The sequence below is a fragment of the Onychostruthus taczanowskii genome, unplaced genomic scaffold (genome assembly GCF_017590055.1).
Source record: "Onychostruthus taczanowskii isolate IOZ18803 unplaced genomic scaffold, ASM1759005v1 scaffold20, whole genome shotgun sequence".
Lineage (NCBI taxonomy): Eukaryota > Metazoa > Chordata > Aves > Passeriformes > Passeridae > Onychostruthus > Onychostruthus taczanowskii.
In genome coordinates, this window is record NW_024499240.1 from 8,334,812 (window position 1) to 8,362,590 (window position 27,779).

Sequence of the window (27,779 nt, forward strand, 5' to 3'; positions counted from 1 at the left end):
ATACACCTCAGCAAAATATGATCTGATGTTCACACATTCCTTCATAAATGTATAATTTTGTGAAAATACAAATAAAGCAGAGTTTAGCTTTCATGGTAGCATCACTCACAGTGGGAGACTTTCCCCTAGGAGAACATATTTCTCTGAACTTCACAGTCCACCTGTCTGCAAGGGTTTTTTTAGAGCTGCTGAATAATATCTGTGTTTACAGAAACACAGAAGACTCATATTTTAAATACAATATGTATTCATCAATGATATATAAAGATAACATTTCCTTATTAATAATGGAGAGAGTCTTACTCTAACACTTGAATTTTAGCCTTACAGGTCTTATTATTTGAGATATATCAATTATGATACTTATTCTTTCAGCTGGCCAAATTTTCTTTAAGAATTACACTAAAATTAAGAAGAAAAAGAAAAGTGCTTTGTAGCACTTCTGGGCCTTTGTTATTTTTGGACTGTCCACACAATTCATTTTTTAATGCTTAACCAAGATGTGACTATGCTGAGATCCCAGGAGCAGCAGAGCTCAAGTTGGCAGCTGAGTGTGACTCTGCACTGTGATTTCAACCCGCTGGTTATGCTGGACAAAGGCAGCCCAGCTCAGGCAGCATTGTGGTTTTCCTAAAGAGCTATTTCACCTGAGACTCTGTCCACACGCTCCAGCACTGAGCCTCATAAGTGCACAACCTCATTTGGAAAATTATACAGAATCTCCCAAATAGTACTGCTTAACACCACAGCAGCCTTCCCTAGGCTCTAAACATCCATCACTCTTTCCACTGTCAACTTCCTGTAATTTGATTTCTTAAAATAGACTCCACAGGGAAGGCCTGGTGGTTTTTATTATTTTTAAATACTGGGAGTATTTTTGAATGTCACAGCAAGTCTTACCTCCAGTCATCTTTGTTTAGATTAGCCAGGATGTTCATCTCTTCTTCCTGCATGAGTCTATAAGCAGCACTTACATGATGATTTTCAAGAACAGAACGATCGTTGTACAATATAGCAACATCTGACCTAGTGTGGGGAAAAAGAGGCAGATTTTGTAATAGCATTCCAGTGATGGCAGTGGGAAAGGTGGGACTATGTGCTCTCTATGAGAAATATTGACTATATGTACTCATATAGAGATAGATATATCAAACAATGTTTATTTGTTCCTACTATATCAAATACTGATAAATTTTCCATCTTAAAAGCATTATAAATTATCATTATACCACTGCATACACTGTTTGTGGGAAAGTCATATTTTATAATGTGTGATGTTTTATTGATATGATCTAACTGGCAAAATCTCATGAGATCTTTGAGTTTCTTGACTGCAGACAGGATCACAGGGCATCAGAAATGCTTTAATTAGCCTACAAGGTACAACTACAGATTACATGATACAACCATTTAAAATGCAATGTGTTCACCAACAGTGGGGCTCCACACATAGCATGGGTATTAAGAAGTTACTCCCCTGCTCTGAGAGATGTGCTTTGGCCCATGCTACTCATTATCAGAAGATGCTGTAAATAATAAGGTATTAAAAAGTTTCACTTTCATATGTTTTAAACAGCCACCATCTTTTCTCAGAAAAACAGAGAAACCTTGAGCCTCATCACAGTGGGATGGTAGAGATGCTCAGCTGCAATTTGGGAGCGCTCAAGTGCTTCCTAAAGACAGACTTGTATCATAATGATAGCAAACTAAATAGTATCCCTTCCTGCATAATCAAAGACTAATGTACAATTCCAAAATTACACCAAGACATTCACAAATTTTGATGCAGTGTGGATTTATCACACTTAGCTTCAAACATCATTAATTCTTGGGGATTTTGTTTCCCCAAGACCTGATCTAACCTGCCAGGCAATCTCAGGAGTCACGTCTCTGCTGCAATTCTGTTCTGATAAAATTATTCCTGAATATTTCAATTTGCTCCAGTGACAAGTCTGTACTAGAAGAAAGGTGCATTGATTTAGCAGTGCTGCTTACTCTGACATTAATAAGCTAAATTCAACCTCTTGTTCTGTTGAGCAACAGTATATATTGTCACGTATGGTACAGTAGAATGTAAATAATTAAAATAGGATTGGAAACGTTATTTAGAGGAAACAAACCATAGCCAGCCTAAATAATCAATATGTTTACATCCATAGTCAAACTAAAATCATGAGGAAATCTGTGTTATGCCAATCACATATGTTTATGAAGCACATTTTGATCAACATAGCTACTTATGACTATGTTTAAGGAGTGCTAAGATTTGCTATGATTTTGGCAGCCATTCCATCCATTTTCCTCAGGCAAAAGACACTTGGAATTCTGGGATGCCACATCAGGGCCAAGTTACACAAGGAGAGAAGAATGAGCTATATAACATAACAAATACCTGTTTGCAAGTATGCCTGAGTAAAATTCAAAGGCTACCAGCTTAATTTGTTTTCCACTCTTGCAGGACTTCATAGCAAAATATTATGGACAAAAATAGAAAATTAATATAAACTTGGAACTACAAACTGAAGTTTATTTTTAGCCAGACTATGTTGAAGGACAAAAGAATTGTGTCCTTATTTCAGCTGCAAATCTAGCATTTTTCATCATTAAAAGCCACATATTGGAGAAAAACTATGTTATAGATTTAATTTAAATGTAATCATTGGGCAATTGATCCATATAAGTGAGTGTGAGGATGCTTGTGTCCAAAGTAATCATATTTCTAGCACTGAGCTGTTTTGTTAGACTATGCCAGTGCTATGCTGATTTTTTTTTTTCTTAAAGAGCAGCTAAAGCAAACTCCTCAACTGAGGATACTAAAAAACCCTATGGCTTAGTGTAAGAGAAGAATAAGATGGTTTGTACTAGCCAAAGTATCAGATGTACCATTTTTCACTCAGTAATGGATTGGTCAGAGATTTTCCTTTGATAAAATGAAAATATTTTAAGGGAGAGAACTATATGCTTTTGCACAGGACTAACAGCTAGAATGACATGCTGCACATGCAGGAGAACACAGCTAGCCTAACTTTCACACTGATTCCTTTCCAGATTTCTTTTTCATATCTACTGCAGTTGCTTTCAAAACATGCTAGGAGATAGCTCATGTTAGGTGTTTCTAAAGCTGTACTTGAAAGTTTCTCCCTCTGCACCAGGACCCTCTAAGTTTAATACAAAAAAAGTGAAGCAAAATGTAAGCACATTGCTGTAAGTGATGAGGCATTTTTATGGGGATACAGTAGAAGAAGTTTTTGAGTCAGTAGTATCAGAATTTTAGTGAGCAAATAGAGGGGGGAATGGGTTTCAAGTCCATGTTCTGCATGTCCTGAACTTTTTCAAACTTTCTCTTGACATATCAGCTCCAAAATGGCATTATTTCAGACATTATGGAGCTATCTTATTACTTTTCCACAGTTTTGGACCATGTGACTGATCCCATTAACTGGACAGAAGCTGATGAAGCAATTTGTAAAACCAAGACTGACCTGGCTGCTTCCTGGCTTTATTATAAAGAGTTACGAAGCAGTTCAGCAATGAACTGAAGGAACTCCTAGGAGACCGCATCACTTACCTTGTCTGAATATGAAAATTGTTTGTGGTCCCAGTATGTTCATAGTCATGGACGGCAGCTGCAAAGATCATTGCTAAAATTTCCAGTTCTGTGAGCCAGTGCTGGTAAATGAAAAACAAATCATAGTCACATTTTCAATAATAGCCTAATTCGGTTAAAACCCTACAGTACTGAAAATGTTTTACCTTCAGTGCATTACCTTCAACTTAAATAAACATTTCTCTTACTCCAGATAGCTATATATCCATAACACTTCAGTAGTATACAATAAAGTAAGTCCTTGTATTTATGATTTCTCCGAGACTGAGTTACCATCCTTATGGTCACTAGCAAAGTAAATATTGGCAACCAAAAATATAAGAAGTTATCAAAAGAATTACACAGTTCACTTTGCAACTCCTTTGAGTATCTACTCTGTTAGCTCACATGTGGCACTTGCCAAATTACAGTATATTAATCTAAAAAAACATTATATGAAGTTTAGGTTATAGTTTGTCTTTTAGTAAACTATATGTACAGCTAATTGTGAACTGAAGATACAAAATTAGCATTATCTCTATTTTACCAGTGTACATAGCACTAAAATTAGACCCATGGGAGATTTTTCTGCTCTAAATTTTATCGTACTTTGTACTGATGAAAATAAAACAAATTTAAAAAGTGCAGAAGGCTAGTATGCAGTTACACAGTACAAAAGGTAATATAGGTCATGTATACAAAATAATGCAGACCCTGGAGTTTTGAGCCCTTTTATAATTCTTGCTAAATGAGGCTGTTCTGTATTGCACAGTTTGTAAAATAACCTCTGTTATCTTCTTTCAAGTTCTATTTCTTGAATGACAAAAAGTCCTTGAGGAGAAAACTTACTCCATCTAAAGATGGGGGCAGAAAAATCATATGATAATTAACCCCCACAGTCATAGGACTGATTAAGTCAAATGCTAATCAAGCATTTCCACACATATTTCAGGTGGTTTTGGTGTACAAGTAAGCTTCTGTACTAAAGGATCAAAGAATGATCTCAACTTCACACACCCCAATATGCACATATGAATGTGCATGTATGTGTATGAATGGATATGAAATGCATAAGTTGCCAGATGTAATAAAAGTTGCCAATAATAGTTCTTCTTCCAAAGAAAAAGAAAGGAAAGAGTCAAGATTCATTAGCAATGTGAGAATAATTAAATAGGTCATTCAGTGACACAATAGGGCTGCCAAGGAACAAGCACTGGCTGTTGGTGAAGCAGTATAGGCTTGGAAAGGTCACAGACAGAGGAATGAGAATGTACTGTAAGCAGTTCTAAAAATGGAAACAATGACCTTCATCATACTGTGTGTCACAAGAAACCAGGCCATGACCAGTCCTGGCTCTCACAATGTTTTCAACATACCAAACAGAACAGGAACACAGAAAGTGTAACAAAAGCTAAACATAAACTTTTCTTTAAGATGCCTTTTCAAAGGTCAGCTTTTGTAGCAAGTAAAGTAGTTGCTAGACAATGCATTCATAAGCAGAACAACATTACTCACAGACAATATCTATGGTCTACACAGAGACTTCATACAGTAAGAGAGAAGAGCAAGTATTCTACACACACTAATATAGTCAAAATTGAGACCAGTAATCAAATCAGAGAACCCAGAGAACTACTTTAGCTAAAGGATTTCTAAGGAAGTAGAAAAGTAGTCTTACAGAGACAGTTAATAAGAGTGTTTTGAAAGGGAGAGGGAAAAACAAGTATCTGGGGGTCTGCAAGACTGAGAAGAGCTGAAACATGCTTCCCTCCTGAAAGATACTGTCTTGTGGGTGTCATAGATAATTTATATTATGTTTTCTATGGAAGTATTATGTATTGCTTATATGTAAACAAATACATTTCAACTTATGAGCTCTGTTTGAAACTTTTTTTTTTTACAGTGATGGATTAAAAACTGAGTAAGAAATGGAGTCTCATAATGCACTTATTGGCAGTAAAGGCATTTTTTCCTTTACTTTGAGCAATACAGGTACGTGGGAGGAGAAAAGGGATGGTGGGAAGATGATCGATGACTCAAAAGTTCTTTACAAGATGTATTCCCTGGGACTTAGATTCTTAAACCTTTATAAAGATGAAAACTTCATAAATGCAAGCTTGACTTATACATTTCAATTGCATCATCTGGGATTTAGTCTCTTGGGAAGGTTAATAGACTGTCTGCCATCTGTGATACTTAACATTCGAACACATTGAGCTGAGGTGGCTGGATATTCTTTCTTTAGATAGACAGAAAATTTGAAATATATAATAATTATTTTATTCCTTTAACAGCAGCTCTGTATATGTCTTATTCTTCACCAGAATCTCCCTAGGGGCTTGTGGAGAAGCATCAACTCTGATTGGCCAAATTTTTTTGGCAAATGTGGAAATACGGCCGTTTTCCAGCTTCCTATAAAAGGTACAAAACATATGACCTCAACAACAGGAATTGTGCAAAAGATTTCCCAAACCCCAGCTTTTGGAAACATTTGCTTCAGTATGCGTTTCAGAAATAAATAAGGAAGATAGCAACTTCTGCAAGTTTGGAATTAATACCAGGTCCTTAAGAGAAAATGAAAGCAGAAAAACCTCAAATTGCAAGCCAATCTGGAGAAAAATAAAAACACAAACAAACAAAAAACCACAGGAATTTGATCTAGAATTGCACCATATTTACTCTTATCCAGGTATTAAAAATAGAACAGAGCTTAAAAAAAGGACTACAATAAACATGTCTGAAAACTGTTTGCTTGAGAAGCAAACTCCAAATTGTTATTGAGTAGGGTACTGGAGGGTTAACCAGGCAACAGGAAAAAAAAAATCCAGCAAGTTAAATAGAACATTTTCATGATACTGATGCTTTCTCAAATTGCAAGTGACATTTGGGAGAGAAATACTTTGCAAGCTGCAGAATCACTAGGCCCTCTTTCAAACACTGATTTCCATAAATGTTCCTTCTGCCTGGCAAGTACATCTCTTTGAAGGCACTCTTGACTAAGTGGTGTCCTAGTTAGATTTCTTTCCAAGAACTTTCCAGTATCATAGCACCAGAGAATCATAGAATGGTTAGGGTTAGAAGGGACCTTAAAGATCATCGAGCTCCAATCCCCCCTGCCACAGGCAGAAAAATATCACAATTCAATATCATATTTTGGCAATTAAAATGTGAGTTAAACTTGGACTAATTTTATAGAAATATTTTGTAATAGCATGGCAACATTAATGAGATTTTGCAGCAGTAAAGTCTAAACTTTTTTGAAAATAGATGTCCAAATAATGTGATTTGGACACATGATTAAGGCAGTTAGAAGGTTAAGATGCTAATACTGTAATACTTGTGCTGGTTATTTCTCACACTCATGTGCATGCAGTGAAATAGCAGATATTAAAATATGAAGCAAATTCCTTTATTCAGTGTTCAGAGATAAACAGTGTCTTTCAAAGTGGTTTAAGCAATGGCTAAACATCCAAAAATTACTAGTACAGCTCTGGAAGTTAGAACTATGTCCTGGCATCACAAGGAAAATCTGAATGTTGGTGTTTTGGGTTTTTTTGGGTTTTTTTTGTTTTTTTTTGGGTTTTTTTTTTGGTTTTTTTTTTTTTTGTGGGGTTTTTTTTTTGTTTGTTTGGTTTTTTTTAAGGGCAGAGGGGCAGATACAATGGGTCTGAGAGATGTTTAAAATCCTTTTAAAAAAAAGGATTTTCCTCCTGGTAAGTTCCTGATCCAGGTGTATACCTGCAACAAAGACATTGCTCATATCACTTAACTCCTGCAATTAATCTAATATCTTCAAGAATTTTCTTTTACTAAAATATTATTTTGACAGGTGAATATTGTATACAACTTTGGTTTGGACTCCTCTTGGCAAGAGCTGTCTAGCCTCTGCTTCAGTCTGATATGGAAGTGCTTTCTCAAGAAAGCTTCTCAATCTGAAAAGGAATCTTGGCTAGTGAAGACTCCAGGCTTCACTTATGAAGTAGTATTAGAGTTAAAATACAGCTTTAAACACTTACAAACAAAATACTTCCTTCAAACAGTAGAAAAGAAACATGCAATGCCTGGGGACCTTTCCTTGCCCACCCTGAATCCAAGGGCTTTTAAGGGAGAAAAGGCTTAACATAAATGATTGACTGTCATTTATTGTGTGTATATATAGGAGCAAAACCACCCAGTCAGTTCAAAATTTTTTTCTTTCCAAAGTCTTCTGGAATTGTTTCACAGCTCTGCAAACAGAAATCAGACACTATTTCTTCCCAGCTGTTTCATTTGTGGGTTGTTTTTTGGTTTGTTGGGGTTTTTTTTAAACAACCGTATTCACAGTGAAGACAAATTATCAAAAGCCATTGACAGCAATCTCCATTTTCTTTCAGTCAGTATTTACTTTTGCTTAGCAAGCTGATAGTGAGGATAATTCCACTGCTGGTATTTAATTTAAGATAAGTGTTAAGAAATAAAAATGCTTGCACGGATTAATTTCAGTTCCCAAATAAATAATTTAAAATATTGTGATATTTCAAGGCAAATGCAATAGCCTGCCTACCATAGGCATATAGAGTATACAAAAGCAGTGCTAAAAAAGGTTAGAAATTGAAAGAAAAAGCAGTTTCAGAGTTTAAGGCCAGGCTGGATGGAGCCTTGAGCAGCCTGGTCTACAGGAAGGTGTCCTTGCCTATGGCAGGGTGGTTGGAACTGAGTTGTCTTTAAGGTCCCTTCCAACCCAAGCCATTCCATGATGATATAATTCTAAGCCTGCACTGATTCAGTACATTTTTCAGCAGCCAGGACCTCTGCAGATACTAAAGCTTCCTTGCCTGATCACACCTCCCATGCTCTGATGTGAAAGTAAAATTCTCACCTGCCCACTCCTGCAAATCTATCTCATTAACTATGATATAAAATACCTAAATTCAGGCGATGAAAAGCAAAAATTATTTAAGGATTATTTTTTTCTTCATTTTCCCTCTGCATTGAGAGAAATTCAGCCTGGAAGAACTGTTAAAACGAAATAAAGTTCACAGCCTGAACAGCAGATCTTGAATCTCTGCAAAATTTTCAAATGAGCTTTTTCCATTGGAAAAGAAACATGTACACATTTATTCAAAACAGCAGAGTCTGAGAAAAGAAATTGAATTTCACAATACTTCTTACCATGATGCCAGTGTGAATCATTATGTAATGCACAGTTTGAGTAACATCAGCTGCATGGATCAAATTGTGATAGGGATTTTTGTATTTGCTGTAACCAACTTCAAGAGCTTCCGCAAAAGAAATAAGATTTGGAACAGGGATCTACAGACAAGAAAACATTAAAATAATTGTTTTTCTCCTGCAACATCTGCAAAGTCAAGCATGCAATAAATGAATCACAAGTTGCCATGGGATCTAGTGGGCAGACAATAAAAGAAAAATTTAAAATGTAAAGGTCTGATATCATACATGAACCAGTGAGTCTCCAAACAGTTCCTGTAGATGTTGTATCTCTCTTCATACACCATGCACAAGACACTGCAGAGCTATCAACCAAATGGTTTTGAAGGCATATTTGTCTGCACCAGGGATGCAGAGGTTGCATGTATAACACAGGCATGACAGATAGGAGTCTAACAATAGGATTATCTCCTTTTCTTCACTATTTTACCTTGCTTGAGACAAGGTTTGCTTTAATGTCATAATACAACTTTCCTTCCTCCAGACAATGTATGAAGTACAGGTACTATCTGGTCCCACTTACTTTTGTATTATACTGTTTTTGTCAGGGATGGAGTTAATTTCCTTCATAGGGACTGGTATGGGTCAATGTTTTGGATTTGTGCTGTAAACAGAGCTGATAACTCCAGGATGTTTTAGTTACTGCTGAGCAGCGTCTGCACAGAGTCAAGGCCTTTTGTGCTCCCCATCCCACCCACCACTGGGTAGCCCGGGGTGCACAAGAAGGTGGGAAGGGACACAGCTGGGACAGCTGGCCCTGCTGAGCCAGGGGATGATGCTCCACACGGCCTCACGGTCAGCAGCCCCGGGCTGGGGAGCCTGGCTGGGCACTGCTGCCTGGGGACTGCCTGGGCAGCACTCAGCTGCTGCTGCTGAGCAACTGCTTTCATTTGCAGCCTTTCTTCTTGGGTTTGCTTTCCCTCTTCAATATTAATTTTCTATATTATTATTATCACCACCATTATTAAACTGTACATCTCTCAACCCACAAGTTTTCTCACTTTTACGCCTCCAATTCTCTTTCCCCCATCCTTCTGGGGAGAGGAGTGAGCAAGTAAGTGGCAGTGTGTGCTTATTTGCTGCCTGGGGGTAAACCACTTCACCCATTTAATGAAATTACATATCACTTCATAAATTTTTCTTTATTTAAAACCCCTGAAACATAAACAATGGGACTAAGAATGGGCTTTAGCCCACTCTGCCAGTAGCATTGTGTACTTCATGTCTGTGTTACAATGGTGGTCCTGGTGTGGTTCTGATTTCAAGCAAATAAAGCCTGTTGGGAAAAGCTGGGTTGCCAGCCTAAAATTAAAATATTCAATAAACTTCAGGATAAGACTGCCTCTTCAAAAGGAACACAAAGTTTTTGCAGTGAAGAGATTTTGAAACTATAAGAAAACTTTCATTCATTACTATAACAACAAATTTATAATTTTGATCAATTTTTCTATCTCAGCCTTTCAAAGATGGCTATAAGAACTCTATATTTTATTGAAAAACCCTACAAACACCGTGGAAAAGCAATTTTTCTCTTTATATATATATCCCCCCAGGTTGTTTAGGAGAGGAAGGTTCAGCTGAAACCCCTGCACAGTGGTGATCAGCACAGCATGATTCAGACCATGAAAAAAGTATTTAGGACTAATTATGGTTTTCTGCCTTTTTAGTAATTTTTGGTCTATAAAGGTGGGACACTGGTTCAGACCTGCTGAGTAAATAGTCTGTGTACCTAATCTATTTATATAACACAAATGACATGACAGGGGTCTACATAACTTTCCATTCTTCTGGGTTGCAGAAAAATTTGCATGTTCTGGGTGAAGTTTCGTTTGGTAGAACTATTGGCATTTCACAATATTTCATTTGCCACATTCTTTGAAATTCTACACTGCATTGTACGATAAAAAACATTTCAATGCTGGTTTTCTTGTATTTTAAACTTGACACATGTATTTTTGCACACAGATTTTTGCATACATATTTTTATTTGTGGTTAGTTCCTGACCTTGAAACGGCTCAAAAGGTCGTATCGGGTTAACAGCTCATACATCATAAATTTCAGGCTGTGCTCTCCACTTGCTTCATTAAGGGCAAATACGTCAAAAGACCACTTATCAACATCCTGTAGATGAGGGAAAAGCAAAACAACAAAACCAGAAAACCATTACATTTCCATCCATTTGGCTAGTATCTAGAGGGAAGAGGGAAAGTTTGGTGGTTTTATTACCCAACTCTTTCAAATTCCTAATGTGGATAACACATTAATGGCTACTACAACATTAATGATGAAAACAATTGTGTCAGTTATGAATAAAATACTCGCAACATGACCAAGGCCACTTTGCATGCTTTGAACCGAACTCCCAAGTTTAATTTTCTCAGTACAAATTGTCTATACAGCCTCATGGAGCTACTCTGAATACCAGCCTTCAAATAGGCTATTATGCAATGTCATTAACACTGATGTCATTAAACATGAAGCAATTTGAGAATAATATAATTGTTTGGCTTTCAGGGGAAAAGTGGAGGTACTTAATTCTCAAGAAATCCCAGTTTGTAATTGCATTCATAGACATAGGAACTCAGCTTACTATAAAAGATCATATTTTGGCTGAACTAGACTAATACTTTAAATATACAGCAAATGCTGTACTTGTTCCATAAGTTTCAGCTTCTTTTGTTAGCTCTATCCCAATAGTATCTCCTTTTTCTTTCCTAAAAAGGAAACAAATGCTGCTGTCTGAGACGCTGATTACGATACCACTGGGAGCTGATAAAACTGTCTCACATTTCTATAAAAACTTCTATACAAATTTCATTCTATTACTCTAATAGGATCTAAATGAAATCAAAATTAATCAGAATAATATGTTATTTCTGAATTCTAAACTATTAGTTTCTCTGTACTTTGTGCTCAGTTCTGTAGCACTATGACTAGGGTATGTTCAGTAGAATAATATTAATTTGACCCTAAAAGTCACTAAACATAAGTGCAAATACATTCAAATTCTACAATGATTAAACTTCTTTCACCTTAAACGTGACTATGACTTCTGCTGGATAAGCCAAACCAACCATGCTTGAAGTTTTTCGGTACATCCTAAAAGAACAAATAAAATATTAAGAAATAACATTTCTTTAAAAACATACTGGAACAATTTATCTTTTTTAAATTTTTCTTTCAGAGTTTGCAAAGTAACATGAATCTATTTAAGGGTCTGACCCCAAAGATTTATGTAATCGTTTATGAAGTTATGAGACAAACCCCTTTGCAAGTATATTACTCTTTAACGTTAGAACAATCTTTGGTACGATTTAGTGTAGAAGTTACAAAGACATTGAATTCAACACCAGAATTTTCCAATGTTTAGGAGATTTTACAGATTTAGAGGTTTCATCTGGAATTCTGTATAGAAAAATGGAGTGGCTGCAGAAATTGAAGCATACATTCTGGCTCAAAGATTTGCTCTGGGTTCATCCCACCGTTTAAAGGATGGCAGACACTGTGGTTAAATGCAGTGCTTACAGTAATAAGAAAACAAAACTCTCACCTTTCTACAAAAATCCCAGCCTGTACAGCATGCACAATGCTTCGGAATTTGGGTTTTTCCTCAGGTCTCCTCTTCACTATTCCCATTTCTCTCGTGAATGTAGAAGCTAACCAGTCCCGCACTTCCAGCGGGACTGAATCCGACTGGATGTCAGAGAGTTCATCTTCAGTGTCCAAAAGTTTCCTACAAAAAAATTAATACAAGGTAATCAAAAGACCTTGGACCTAACAAGAGGAGTACTCACAGGTGAACAGCTAAAAACTTGATTTAAGAGGAGCTTAGGTTGACTGTAGGACCAGCTCAGCAGATCACTAGATGTCTTCTCTGGCAGATGGACTGACAGCAAGGGGAAGCTGTGCACAGCAGATATCAGCTCTCCCCCACTGCTCATGTTTCAGAAGGTAAAAGACAATAAAATGCAATTTATTCAACTGAAGACAAGAAACGATTTTTCTACTAAGTTGTCAGAGCAGTGGTGGATTGAAATGTAATCATGAGCTATAAAATCCCAAGACCTCTAAACCAGTAACTGACAGAATTATCAGCAGGGTTGCTGCTATAAGTGAGAGCACCATTGGTCTATTGATCTGTCCCAAATGGTACAAGAAGACTTTTGATACTTACATGCAAAAGTAAATGATGCTACACAGCAATGATGTGGTGCATGCACATCAGTGAACGCCCTGTACACATGCTCATCCTGCTATTGCAGCACAATAAAAGCATTAAAGTGACTGAATTCCTTTATTGAAGAGAATTAATTCCTTTTACATAGAGATCTGTATTCCTATTCAAGGCAGGGTAACAAAGTCATAGCAGTAAAGATATTATAAAAGATTGCATTGCAAGTCAGCTTTCACAGTTGTTAGCAGTTCAAAAAGCTAGAAAAGTTTTATATAGCTCTTGCAAAATATAAGTATTAAAAAGAAACTTCAGCAAAACAGAAATAGAGGTCATCAGTTTACTTAGAAGAAACTTTTAACTAAATACTCTCTTTAAACAAACTCAACACTTCTGTTCCACACTTCTATAAATCTTTTCATTACAGTTATTTGCCCTTATCACTCAGAGTGCTGGGGTTTCCAGGAAACAAATCCCTTATTTAGTCTGATATCAATTTTCCCTTCATTCAGCTATGCAAGAAACCCCAGAGTTAGGGTGACCTGAGTATATGCACAGCATATTTTCTTGCAAGTGGTACCAATTGAATTGAAGGCATTATTTGATTACATAGGTCTATTTCTCTAGTGCTGCCTTTCTGAAACATGGATGAGTAAGGAAAGCCTGAGTGTGGTATAGTTCAAAAGAATCTCCACAAAAATTTAATGCTATCTGAGGGATTATAGTAATAGGAAGCATGTCAGAAGAATCATATAAATTATTGGTGAGCAGTGAGCATAGCATATTTGTGCTCAGTTTCAGCATCCCATTTGGCTGACAGTATATTTTGTGAGATTTTCCAACTGGGCTTTAAAAAAATATCAATGCACCCCTCATCCTTCCCCAGTTTACTGAAAGAACAGTAGGAAAATTTCTATTTTTCAGAAGCACAGAATTATCAGACTAGGAAGGTTCTTTAACATGGAGCACAAGAAGAGCAGGATGAACAAGGATTATGAAATTTTCTGACAGTGGGACAACAGCCAAAAATCAGAAACTTAATTTGGAAGAGCAGGACTTGTGTGGAGGGAAGGATTTGAGCAAATTATCTTGCAAAAATGAAGCAAGGCTGAGGCTGGCCAAAGGTCAATTTGGCTTTATTGCCTACACTAAAACCTCTGTTATAGCCCACTTAAATCCATACTAGTATAACTCTGTCATTAAATATTCCTGGAGAAATCAGTACATTTATATTTCTGAGGAATATTTGACATTTCATATGTTTTTAGTGTAACAGGGAAAAAAACCTTACAATCCCTAAAACATATTTTTGTAACTATTCCAACTTTTATTCAAATGAGATGCAAATATTCCTGCAATTAGAGGACCACGGGCATCAGGCTATCTCAGAGCTTGCAGCCAGGATATTCCACATCACCTGTGCAGCAGGAAGCAGGGTTCTACATCACTTTGCTATGATGAGATGCAGATCTAAATTTGGGATCAAGCTCTGAGCTCTGCAGATATGAGCCACTGGAGTACAAATTAAGACTAGCAAGACACACTGCAGTCTCTCTAATCTTTTTAACCATTCATCTCTAAAGTATGAAGACTATTCAGTCTGTAAATGACATTAAGCAGGAGTTACTTCATGAAGACGGAACAGAGAAAATAGTATTTGAAATAAGTGTTCATTTATCTGTAATTTTCATGAGGCCACTTCTCTCTGATGAGAGATGGCTGAACAACTTGCCAGGGGGAGAGAGTTTCAGTGGCTCTGCTCCTAACTTAAATATCTAGAAAAGCAACCGCAACACAGAATTAATTTGCAAGCACAAAACCTTACAGATCCCTCACCACATAAGATTAATAATGTCTCAAAATGGATTTTTGCTTTCAGGTGCCTAATGGAAACAAAGGCTAGTCATTCATCTCATTCAAACCCATTCTAGCATTCTATGCCTTTTAAAAAAAGATGAAGATCAAATGAAATCAAATGACAGGTTCAAAATAAAGGCACGCATTCAAACCACTTAACTTCATATGAAATATTACAGAGGTTTTTTGCAAGATTTTGCAATGTAACTCGTAATTATAAATTGCAAAATATAATTTGTAAACCGTAATAAAATTTTGTGACATTTCAAAGCATGTAAACTGCTACATTGGTTCAAAAATTTCATGGAAAAATTAATGGAAAAAGTAATAGACGTGACTATAGCTGTCAAACACAAGGCTACAGCCTTTAGCTTAGTGAGTATTTGGAATGGAGTGACTACAAGGCCCATTGCCTCATCCTCAAAATCAACCAGTCTGAAGATCAGAGATTGTGGGCACTTTAAAGCTAGATAGTTGTTCCACAATCAGTCTTAAGTAAAACTCGGCTGAGATAAATTTCATTGAACCAGGAGGCATGAACTCAAATATCCCAGCTGAATTACATAATTATAATAATAGATGCCAAGGCACACATTTTAATTTTTCTTCCATAAGCAAAGGAACATCCTGAAATGCTAAAAAACAAAACAACAAAAAGAGCTCTACTAAAATGTGCCACAGAAAATACTTTTTTTTTTCAACACCTAATCAGAATTTCAGGGTTACATACACTTATTTTGCTCATATATCATCAGCCTGTTAAGTAGATGCAATACGAGGAAGAGATATGCGTGGGAAGGAGAGGGGGAGGCTTGGGTTATTTAATTCTATTCATTCCATGAGTAGAACTTTCATTGACAGTTGTGGGAATAAGTAAGACATGGCCCTTGGCATTTCAGCTTAGCAATCAATTAATACTGCAGTCATAGTAACTAATAACCTGATCTTCTTGTCGCAGTACTGTGTTTTTTGCCAAGAATAATTTTTCAAAATTCAAGTAGTGATAATTTCTAGCTCTCTTTTCATTTAATCAGAATTTTAAATATAGTAATGCACTAGTCAGAAGTGTATTTCTTTTCCCTTAGGAATATATCAGATATACTACGGAGGAGAAGAAAGAAAAGAAAATGAAAAAAATTAAAATTAGATAATGGCTATGGGGAAAAAATTTCCATCTTTGTTGATCAGTCATACCACCTAACAGAGGTAGTGGAAGATTTCCAGAGAAGAGCTTGAAAAGGTTGTACTAGTTCTTTGCCAATTAGTAAATTAATCAAACCCTTAAGAGTGAATTCTAGACCTCTCCTAAGTCTAGAATGCAGAAGAGTTTACAGTATAAATAGTCAGTTCTCATTTTTACCAATTATTTAGTTCTATTATCTCCCTATCTTCCAGAATAAGCATGATTCAATATATTCAATCAATATTTCCATCCTCAATAGTCCATTACAACTTCCTCTTACATCCACTAAAAGGTTCTCTGGACTCCAAATAAGGATAAACAAACTGCAAAAATGAATGAGGGACATTTTTAGTACATAAAGGTCTTTCCAAAGGAAATTTTGATTTTACCAACATGTTGCAGTCACAAAATTAGCACATTCTTAGAAGAATTGTCCACATATGAAGAATTAATTAAAATAAACAGAAAATAATTTGGAATAAATACAGGAATTACAACAGAAGAGAAGCAATGTAGGAAGGACCACTGTTAATGAAATTTTCACTTGTTGATATGTACTGCCTATTCAGAAATGCAGAGATACCACCAAAGGCTAACATCAATCTTATGGTTTGGCTCAGGATAACCATGATTAAAAAATATCATTTTTCAGAGTACAGATGTGAGACAGTGTCTTTTCTATTCTTTTTCCTTTCCTTTCTCTTTGATATAGTGTACTGGGAGTTCTATAGGGCAAGCACTAATTCAGGGCATGACTTAGAAATAAATTAACAGCAAAAACCTTGAAACAGAAAAATTCAATAATTTTGGAAAAGGGATGCTGGCCATTTATTAAATAGCTTAACTCAACTGAGAAGCTTAGTCAGAATTTAATAGCTTTTCAGTGATTTTAAATGCATTTTTTTATACAACTTGAATGCTCTTGTAAACTTTCCTCTCAAAAAAAACCACAAAAAACCCCAAAAGCAAACCACGTTAGCTTAGTACAAAAGATTTCAAAGGCTTATTTTAAGCTTTTATAAGGGTGGAATGTACTGAATTAATCTCAACACAATAAGCTTTTTCTCAATAGCAGCTTTTGCAAAAGTATCAATTGTAGATTCCCTTAGTGGATAAACTGAATGATTCACTTCAAATGGTACATTTTTTTGTTCAGGCAAAGTACATTTAACCATGGGTTGGCTATGGAGGACAGCAATACACACTCAGAAAACCTGACTGAGTATTCAAGATTAAAATTTAACTTCATGCTTAAATAATTGACTCTTCAAATATCTCCCCAGCTAGGCCAGCTGAGAGAGGAATCGCAGACCATATTTTTCATCTGGTAAATAATTACCAAATAGAGCAGCCCATTCCACTTGTTCTATCCTTGGCATTAGGCAGATTATGTTCTTTAATATTCACAGATTTTTCCCAAAATGGTAATTTTCAGGAGAATTATGTTCTAGATCATTCAAAATAAATTACATCATTGACTGAATGCCCTACTGTTCTATGAATGAAACATTCACCTTCATGTAAAAATGAGCAAATTAATCTGTCTTTTCAGATTGAGATTGAGAATAAATGTTTTTAAAAGTTTTTAAAAATAGGTACATCGCTTTGATATAAGAAAATTTAAGTTTCTCAACCTTGCACCATGAAAGACACTTTGCCGGCGTGACCATCTCTGCTGGTATCTCTGAATAGCTATTGGTGTCTGAATTGGCACAATTCCTTCCATAACCACTTCCTTACAGCCAGTGAAACCCTGTGACTCAGAGTCAGCTCCATCTGGTGTGCTGCAGGTGAGAACAGAATGCCAGTGGTCCTGCAATATCAAGGAACAGCTTCCTGCTCTGAGTTTCCTGCCAGCTTAGAGCCTTACAATGCTGATACTAAAATACAGCTCAGGAGAATTCTATACTATAAGAAACATGAGAGGGTCCTTCACTCACTTTAGCTCTCATTTAAAACATGTAGCTCCTAAACATGTGTTGATGGCTGGAAGAGTGTGAAAGAAAGCACAGGGTTACCAAGTAAGTAACATCCCAGTTTTTTGTTGGGGGTTTGTGGTTTTTTTTGTTTTTGGGGTTTTTTTTTTGGTTTGGTTTGTGTTTTTTTAGCTATTAATTCCTAGCCTATGACAGAGCAGCTGCCATGCACCTGGGTTCTGCTGCAGTACTGAAAAACTTGAAAATACCAGGAACAGCCTTCTCCAGCTTGTAACATGCATACTGAAAGCTGCCCAAGAACAGGCTATACTGACCATCCTTCACCTCAGAATCTCCAGGAAACAGGACCATTTCATTTACTTCTTGGGCTGTTGCTAAGCTCCATTCCCACTTCCACAACACACAGCTCTGGGAGCACCAGGATCCAGCTGAGCATTTGTTCCTTCCTGCTTCCTTGGACCTCACATGGCAAAGGCACACACGTGCATATTCCTGTCACAGATATTTCTGTGGTGTGCTTGAAGGGTGCCACAGACTTTTGGTGAGACAAAATAACAAAGCTCCTTATCTTGCAATTTGAACTATTTCCTTTTTGCCCAGAATCTGAGGATGCATTTGTCCCTGTTTAAGTCCCAAAACCACAGAAGTATTTGGAGCATTGCTGGAATAGTACACTGGAAATTCAGTTTGGTCCAAGCTGTTTATTACAACAGCGGTCACAAAGTCCAGGTTTAAACATATCACAACGTGTACTTTTTTTTTTTTTCCTAAATAAGAGCTTTTTATAGAGAACTGTGTCTGCCATTGTAGTGTCATTGAAATATTATTTCCAGAGCTCTCAGGCAAATATATATTGCTACAGTGCCACCCTTAATGACATTACCTTTTTCTTCATGAACCTGTATTTGTTATTATGCCTTGTTGAATCAAAGATGCTAAAAAAACCTGTCAGCTATATAATACAGAGCTGCTTCATGCATTACAGACATGCAGTCTCTTCTAAGTCAAAAGTTCTCAAGTAGGTAAAGCCTTATTAAAAGGGCACTATATAATCTGAAATAAATAAAAACCCTGTATGGAACTGCAACTGCACAGATAAATATCCTCCTGAAATCAAGTATATTTTCTAACACACTAAGGCATATAAAAATAAAACATAATTTGAATAAACTATTCTGATTTTATGCAGAACAGCATAAAAGTAGTCTCCACAATAAGGATTTATTATTATTACTATTAATATTACTACTATTTAGATTTGGAATACATTTTTTCCCTTTCATATTGTAATTCTTATCTAGATTTTATTTTACTTATTTTCTTTTCAGTTAGCATGAATGAAGAGCTGCATTTACAAGGAACGGAACAGCTGTCGTGACTGAATGATCAGGCTTTATTTACTTCCTGTTTGACTCTAAATATCCTTCTTCCATTGCCTTGAGCCAAGTGGCAGGTACTAATGGAGAAAATTCTGCAAGATTCGTCAGAATTATTTATAATACCCATTAAGTTTGAACTTCTTCCACAGAGCAAATCTGCTGAGGGGCTGGAACTGTGAGAGTCTCCTGGTTATTTTCAGCTGATGATGAACCTCAGCTTCAGCTACCAGAGTGTTTGATCTCTTTCAAGGAAGAATTTGGTGCCGCACTGAAAGGTGCAGCAGTCAAAAAGGAGCTTGTTAAACAAACTAATTGAGTGACTTAGGGCCACAGATAATGGAGCTCATAGAAAAGCAGCACTTACTTGATACTGATGTCTGGGCTTTCCAACTTTCCACCAGCTCAGAACCTTTTCTAGAGATATTGACAGTCACTGCTCCAAACCAATTTTTCCTCATTTTGGAAGGTTATCCCTAGTGTCTATCCCTGTTTCTAAGAAGACTACTCTCAGAACTTCATAAATAAAATCTGTTGTTTTGTTTCCTTGCTTTTGCCCTAACCCAATCCACAGAGTTTTAGAAAGCTCAAGAATGGAAATGAGTATTGGCAAATAATTACAAAAAATGCTCAGATAAATGGCTATAGTGAAACACAGGAGCAGACAAAGGGAACGTCAGGGGACCTGAAAAAAGGTTTCATCCTCTGTTAAATTGTGTGAATTCTCCAGCTATTTGAACCTGATTGTTGCACTTTAAAGAAAGATTCAATATGCCATCAACATACGTGTTTGAATGTTCTTCCATGTTCACACACAACTTTATAATATGATACAGGCTTTTCAAGAAATTCAAGTGAAGTAATGGCATATGGGGGGAAAAATGGGCATCTTCTACTGGAAGAAATTGGAACTGCTCACTGAAAAAACCCTCAGGCTTATAAAGAGAAAAGTGGTTTTGCCAGAACAATGCCAGAGATTTATTTTTTAAGTAGTGGTGGTTTGCTGGAGCTGTGGAACAGACAAGGCTCTTCCTTGATCCTTGGCCACATTACTGACCAAGTGCTGTGAGATATGTCATACTTGGACCTCTTTATTGACCTTAGTTTTGACTGTTCTTTTTGGTTTTTTTCTTCTCAGTGCCTGTGAAGAATTGCAGAAAGTCCTTCAGCAGTAGATGAGGGACCACTATCAGGAGCATTTTATTATCCTGTTTCATAGAATATCTACCAGAACAGAAAGATGTGTTAAGAGGACTCAAGTAACAAACTCTCTGTTTATTGCTATTCCTAATCTGTAGAGGTTGTTATTCCTGTCTATAGAGATATTTAAATGACTTTTCCCTCAGCTTATATTGAGGTCTGTTGCCCAGAAAAGTGGGGAAGAAGAGAACACCACAAGCAGGACAATTTTAGATTGATGATTGAAGCTGAGGTCTTCCTCTGCTTGGATACTTTAGCAATCGGTCAATAAATTCATCAGGACAAAATCCAGGGATCAATACTGGACTTAAAACAGAAAGCATGGGTATTTTCACAAGAGTTGCATACACTGAACAGCAACTCATACGTAAAGAAACTTACTAAAGTTATTTGAACTTTGAGATGTATAAAATTGCATGTTCAGGCTCAGCAGGAACAGGCCCTTTTGCTTATGATCTAAACTATTTTTTCTAATCTACTAATGAGTGCAATTAACTCCCGACTCCCATAGAAGTAGCTCTTTGCAAGACAAAGAACCTGTATTCTTTGGTGGGAACAAGGACAAATGCAACCACACAAGCTAACTCAGCTAACTCCATTTGACTCAGTGATACACTGCTTTGTTCCTTAAGGATTGGCTTCCCAGGAACTCGAGACCTTCTTTGTGTGCTTACATTTTTGAGTGACTTAGATTACGGAATAATGGCCATGTTATTTAAAACAATTATCTTTGCAGCTTGCCATGGAAAAGAGTGTATTATGAAAGTACCAGTGGCAACTACGGTGTTTCCCAGCCTTGCAATAAATTTACAGTTGTTAGTAAATTGCAAATTTTACAGATTAGCATTTACAATTGTTTTTAATGGGGAAGTGTCAAAATTTAAAATGGGTCCATACATAACATTGTCCAACTAAGATGTGGAGAGTCAGTCTACATTTCTAGGATAAAATTAACAAAAAGACCATCAGATTAAAAAAACTCATCATATTGATTCTGAATTTCATCATGACTACATTAGTCCAAGGAAGATAAACTAAAACCAAAATCCAATACTGTAAAACAAAAGGAACAATATAGAGGTACAATAGAGAACCACAAACCACTAAAATTAAAAGAATAAAAGTAGAAAAGTAGGTTTCATTATAGTCTCACTTTTAACTACTATTTATAGCAGAATTTGATTTATACTTCATAAATACATATGTATGTACAGAAAGACATACATAAAATGTATGCTTAATGCAAATCTATATAAGGAATGCTAATAAAATTTGGTAGGTCCATAAACTCTCAAGTTTCTTTGGTGAACACAAGTATTCAATAAATAAGAGCAAAACAAGTCTCAAAGTCTGAGTATAGACTCAAGTATATCCTGACGTTGTACAGTGAAAAGTCAGAATATTCTGTAAAATACTGGATGCAATAAATTAATATCATTGTGCACTGAGCTCCAGAAAAGAAAAACTTTATTGATACACTGAAGTAGAATTTTTGAAAATAGTCACCATTAGGAGGACATAGTGGTCCTAGGATTAAGAAAATAAACAGAGGACTGTAAAAATCTTGCAAATCACTATAAAATTACATATGTTTTTCTTTGGGGAGTTTAATAATCTTGCTGTCAAATTCTGTGAGGGCAATTAGCTAATTTCAAGATTTGCTTACAGCAGAAGCAATGCACCTGTTGCTGCCAGAGCCTATGTATTGTCAGTGTTAGCTCTTTTCTCTGAGCATGAAATGCCTGCTATTTGTCTTGATATTCCCTCACAGAGCCAGAAAGATTGGATTCCTCATTGTGACACTACGATTCATTTCCACAGAAGCTGCCTCAGTTTGGAAACTAAGTAAATCTCAATTTATTTTCCCTGGCACTGGCACTACTGCTCAGACGGAGCTATGAATACTACACCCATTTAATCCCAGTGTTTGGGAGGTGTATGGAGGAATAACCAGGGGTTTATCTCTGTAATAACCAGTGGTCAGCTATGCAGATTTGCAAGGGGAGGACACACGCACAGAGAGGGTGTTAGGTCCATGAAATAATTCTCAAATGTCGCACAGAGGCATACACTGCACGCTCCAGTGATACCAAGGAAGTTTGGGCAGACATCCTTGCAAGACCATTCTGCTTAGAAAAAAATTAGAAAGGCCAACATGCAGAAAGAAAACCAGTAAGTTATCCAGCTAATTTCTAGTACAGTCCATATCTTAAAACTCTTTCAAGAAACCAAATTCTTAGAACTTCTATTTTACTTGGAATTAACCCACATAATTGCCAGTAATACTGTTAACAACAAACAGAAACTAAGCATCAAATGCTATAAAATAAATCACAGCTTTTCATTTATTTGTGTATTTACTGACCAGCTATTCTGACTCATTTCTGTGAGCATTTCTTTCCAGACAACAGTTACATCTGACCTTTGGAAACTTACTTGCTTTAACTTTGTCATAAAAGACCCAAGAGCTCCACAAGCTTCTTCTGATGTGCACAGACCTTCAGCTCATGTCAGTGACAATTGCATGCAAAGACCAAATTTCTAAAATACAATTTGCAACATTCTTTCATTTCGTTTTTCCCTCAGACTTACCTGGTTTCATCAATATAAACTGCCTCCAGCACAGATGCTGCATATTCAATATTCTTTTTTAAGTCCACCACATTAATGTCACCTTTCTCCAGCTGCTTTACCAAGCATCTTAATCTGTGGAAAAAAAAAATCAGTGTGATAATTCTATCAAGTTTAGTGTCTTCATTTTCTAATTGAAACATTGGAACCAACAAAACAATGTAGAGCCAAGGACCACCACTCCATCTCTACTCTTGGTTTAAGAAAATCTGGCTTTAGAATGCACTTAACACTGACTGGTTTTATGCTTTTATAGCTTGCTATATTCATAAGGTGTACTAAAAATTGGCTTCTATATTCCAGAAAGTCAGAGAGGACATTTTAACCATCATCAAAGCGATTTCCTATTAATTTGTGACATTATTATTATGCCTCAGTCTCTAATTTTAAAAAAATAAATAAAAATTAAATTAGTGTGTTGTCTTACTATACTTTTCCCATGCTTAGGTGGTTAATTATATTTTTATAACCACAGTATACAGATTTTGCTTCACTTAAATGTCTTTAGTTTTTATTTAGGCCTCTAGTATGTTTTTGCTGCAGAATTTGTATTCTTATTAGTGTGAGATAATATGGAAGTCTGTTGTGTCTGTGCTTATAACAAATTCATCATTATACCAGAGGAAAGGCAGTGCCCACAGCAGTAGAAAAATCCAAATAAGTCCCAAATGTGCTTTAAACTTTTAGTTTTGAGGACTTTGTTTTACAGTACAAACAAGGATACGCCCAAAGGGGATTTTGTAATGCGTTAACTCATGTCTGCAGCAACACACTTCCACAGAAACACTCCTTGAATACTAGATTTTTTCTAAACTCTGCTGACTCTTCTGACACTGCTCAATTTAACCATACAGAGTAGATAAAGCACTGGAGTGAAATGAAAACCTTATCAGTAAAAGTACAGAGGTATGACTAAATGGATGCTTAAAGTATAGGTATTTTCCTTCTTTCTGTGCTCTATCTCTAAATAGAAATAATCTATGGTTTAAAATCATGTAAGATAAAGTTTTCTTTAACTAAGGATATATCATTATTGTTACATAACTTCCATTAAATAATCTTTTATATATGCAGGAAAAATTGTGAAATGAGCATTTAGATAAAAAGTGCAGTGAAATTTATTCAGCATTAGGACGACTACCTTCAGAAAAAGATCATATTTATGGCATGCACCAGCATATCTAAAATATGCAAATGTTACATGAAGAGAAGACTGAGGGGAGACCTCACTGCAGTTGCAACTTCCTTGTGAGGGAAAGAGGAGGGACAGGCACTGATCTCTTCTGTGGTGACAGGGACAGGACCCAAGGGAATGGCCTGAAATTGTGTCAGGGGAGGTTTAGGTTGGATAACAAAAAGATTCTTAAACCAGAGAGTGTTTGGGCACTGGAATTGGCTGCCCAGGGAAATAGCCCCAGCACCAAGCCTGGCAGAGTTCAAGAAGTGTTTGGACAACACACTCAGGCACATGACGTGACTCTTGGGGATGTCCTGTGCAGGGCCATGAACTGGACTCAATAACCCTTGTGTGTCCCAACTGACCTTACTCTGTGATTCTGTGGTAATAATATATTTCATACATATAGATACACTATATATTATTTTCATTGTGTGCATGCAATATTTATTTCCTAACTAAAATATATAAATAACAAAATTAAGCGATATTTGAAAAAAAAATCATAAACTTGGAAAGAACAGTTCTATCATAAAACCATTTTCATGTTTTTCTACATATTTCTTTGGTCTAAGTACAATCATGTTCAAGTGTGTAAAGATAATTTTAGTAAACAGAGTTTTAAGACCAACCTCCTCAGTTCTCTAAAGTCTTAATTCAATTCAAATTAGCCTAGCACATGCAACCATATTTACTTGGCATTTTACACAGTGCATTGCATATCAGTGGAATGGAAAACGTAGCGTTAAAAAATTTTCTCAGAGAAATGAAGTGGGCAGATGAAATACTCTGAGAGCTCATCTCCTACACAGAAATAACCATATGCATGGGAGACATTTCCAGTACATCACTTCTTCCACTTCACAGCTACCTGTAGCTGAAGAAGGTTATTCACAGACATCTCCCAGAACACAACACACTTATCTCCCCGGGTTTGTGCTCCTCAGTACTGCTCACAAACACACACGCAGCCCCTCCTAAGCACCAATGCCAAAATGCCCAGGTGGGTCTGGCAGCATCAGCGCCACTGCTTGCAAATAGCTGTAGGGTGTTTCTGTCACTTCCACTGCTCCCTCCATATTTGACTGAGCACATCTCCAAATCACACTTTCCAAAGTGGGAGCATAAATAAATTTGAAAACTTGTTTTCAAATACATGAAAGTAAATTTGTAAAACTGCACAGCAGGGGGCCAGGCTCTGCTAGAACAATATCAGCCTAAAACAGCTTCAAATCCTACTATTTCCACTGGTTCCTCATTATCTGAGGCGCTAGATCAGATGACAGGTATTTGGAATGATTTTTATGCTTGTAGGTGGAAATGAGCCCCTAGGGGAGCCTTTAAGCCACAATGATCTTGCAATATCTCGCTGCACAGGTGTGACTTGCCCTGTGGGTATAGTTCATGTTCCAGGAGGAATGCAGAATGCAGTAACACACCAGATGATTTGGAAACACTGCTCAGGCAAGTTTGAAGCGATTCTGAAGATATTGCAGATTCACAGAAGGACACAAGTGACCTTATCTCATGCATGATACTTTGTGAAGACGTCCTCAGGAGTCCTTAACTGACCCAGTGCAGATCTATCATAGAATCAAGAGATACTTCGGCTGGAAGGGACCTCCACCTGGTACAAGCTCTTGCTCAAGACAGGGCTAACCTCAAAGATAGGTATAACTTCAAAGTTAGGCAAAATTACTCACAGGTATTTCTACTCAAGCTTTGAATGCATGGAGATTTCAAAAACCCTTGGAAAAATGAGTTTAAATGGTCAATCAGCCTCATGGTGCATCATGTTTTCATAACATCTAACTGGAATGTCCTTTGTGGCAACCTGCATGCCCAAACTTTGCTGTTCCAAGAAAAAATTGCCTCTGTCTATGGTACAACTTCCCACTAGGAAGCTAGACACAGCAATAAAATCCTTCCATTTTGTCACTGATCAGACACGTGTCACGTGACACTAATGAAATTTTCCCCAGAAGTCAGAAAAACTGACTTCCAATACATCATAATTAAGTGGGTTATAGCAGTATATGAATGGTCTGAACATACTCAGTGTCTTCTGCATTAAAGTGAATAGCCACAGAGCTTAGGAGCTGACATTTCAGTAATGAAACTAATAATTTAGCAAAGAATTAATTTATAAGACTGAGCAACAAGTGTTGACACACCCACAGTCCACCATTCCACAAGACAAAGAAACTTTTGAAAAGGACAAGTAAAAGTAATTTTAAAATAATTATTTCTTCAGCTGTACTGCAAGGATTTTTATTTGTTTGTTTTCTTTTAATTGTCATAAATTGAAAATGAACATTAGAAATACTATTTGAAAACCTGAAGTGTTACTTAAAACTGGAAGTAATTGTATTCACACCCAGACTGTGAACTGTGCTACTAAGAAATAATAAACAGCAAAGAAAAAAAACTGGAGGAGCTATTTTGTGAAAGAGAAAAAAGGACTATTTGAACTGGTTTAAGATACAAAGAAAATTGTATGCAGAACTAATGTGATAAAAAGCATGAAAAAAGGATTATGTATCTGAGGACACCTGAAAACTGCATCATAAAACTTATAAAACCCCAGTTTACAAGGGAGAAAGAGACATCTGCAATTAATAAAGGGAGTGGGTGGAGAACCATCTTCTGTCATCTTGGGTAAACATCATTAACAGTGCTGTGGGATTAATACTCTTGTGGACAATCCAAACGCACTCTGCTCCCATCTCTCTTCAATAATATGGCTGTGATGCCACTGGGGCCCGTGTGTCCCCAGTGCTCACCTCTCTGTGCAGCTGATGCCACTGTCCAGCTGAGGGCAAAAATCCTTGAGGCCCCCCCAGCAACACAGGAAAATCAGAGGAAGCAAGGATTTTACTGGGAAGCATTTCTTGATTAAGAATATCAAAACCACAACTCACTTGTTTTCAATTTCCCCACTAAAATTCTCCCATGTTTGAACTAAAGTTTTGTTAAATCTACTGTAACTTTCTGGGGTTATACCAAATTAACTGAGGATAGCTTTTGTGATATGATGTTATTTCAAAAAGCTTCCTATGACATTTTCAGTTACTACAAAAAGGAAAAAGAAGAAAGATTTTTAATAGGTGAGGAATCGGTGATCAAATATGACTTTTTGCAATGTCCTCATGAGAAAGTCTTCTTTTCTGTGGAACCAAGAAAAGTCCAATGAGAGAAGTATGTTTGGAGATACTGAATAACTGTCCTAAACACAGGCTGAATTGCTAACAAAGAAAGGTGCAAGGACGACTTTACTTAAGAAGGGATATTTTAAAGTAGATAGGCAGACAAATTGGACAATTTCAAATTCAGATTAAACTGCCATTTTTATTTCCAAGGTAAAATAAATTACTAGTAATCACTGAGAATAAATCAGTGCTAAAGGCCCAGCTTAAGAGTCTTTAAGAACCAGAATAGGAAAATTGAGC

The 27,779-nt window shown here is 36.5% G+C and overlaps 1 protein-coding gene across 1 annotated transcript in view; it reads right to left on the bottom strand.

Annotated features, from left to right (window-relative positions):
* Positions 1-27,779, bottom strand: part of PDE1A (phosphodiesterase 1A) — a 144,888-nt gene that overhangs the window by 30,873 nt on the left and 86,236 nt on the right. The window contains exons 2-8 of the mRNA XM_041403755.1: positions 23,115-23,228; positions 12,349-12,531; positions 11,831-11,897; positions 10,803-10,919; positions 8,738-8,878; positions 3,569-3,669; positions 901-1,026 (exon numbers count right to left, since the gene is read on the bottom strand). Of these exons, the coding sequence (XP_041259689.1) occupies positions 901-1,026; positions 3,569-3,669; positions 8,738-8,878; positions 10,803-10,919; positions 11,831-11,897; positions 12,349-12,531; positions 23,115-23,228 (849 nt within the window). The remainder of the gene's footprint in view (positions 1-900; positions 1,027-3,568; positions 3,670-8,737; positions 8,879-10,802; positions 10,920-11,830; positions 11,898-12,348; positions 12,532-23,114; positions 23,229-27,779) is intronic.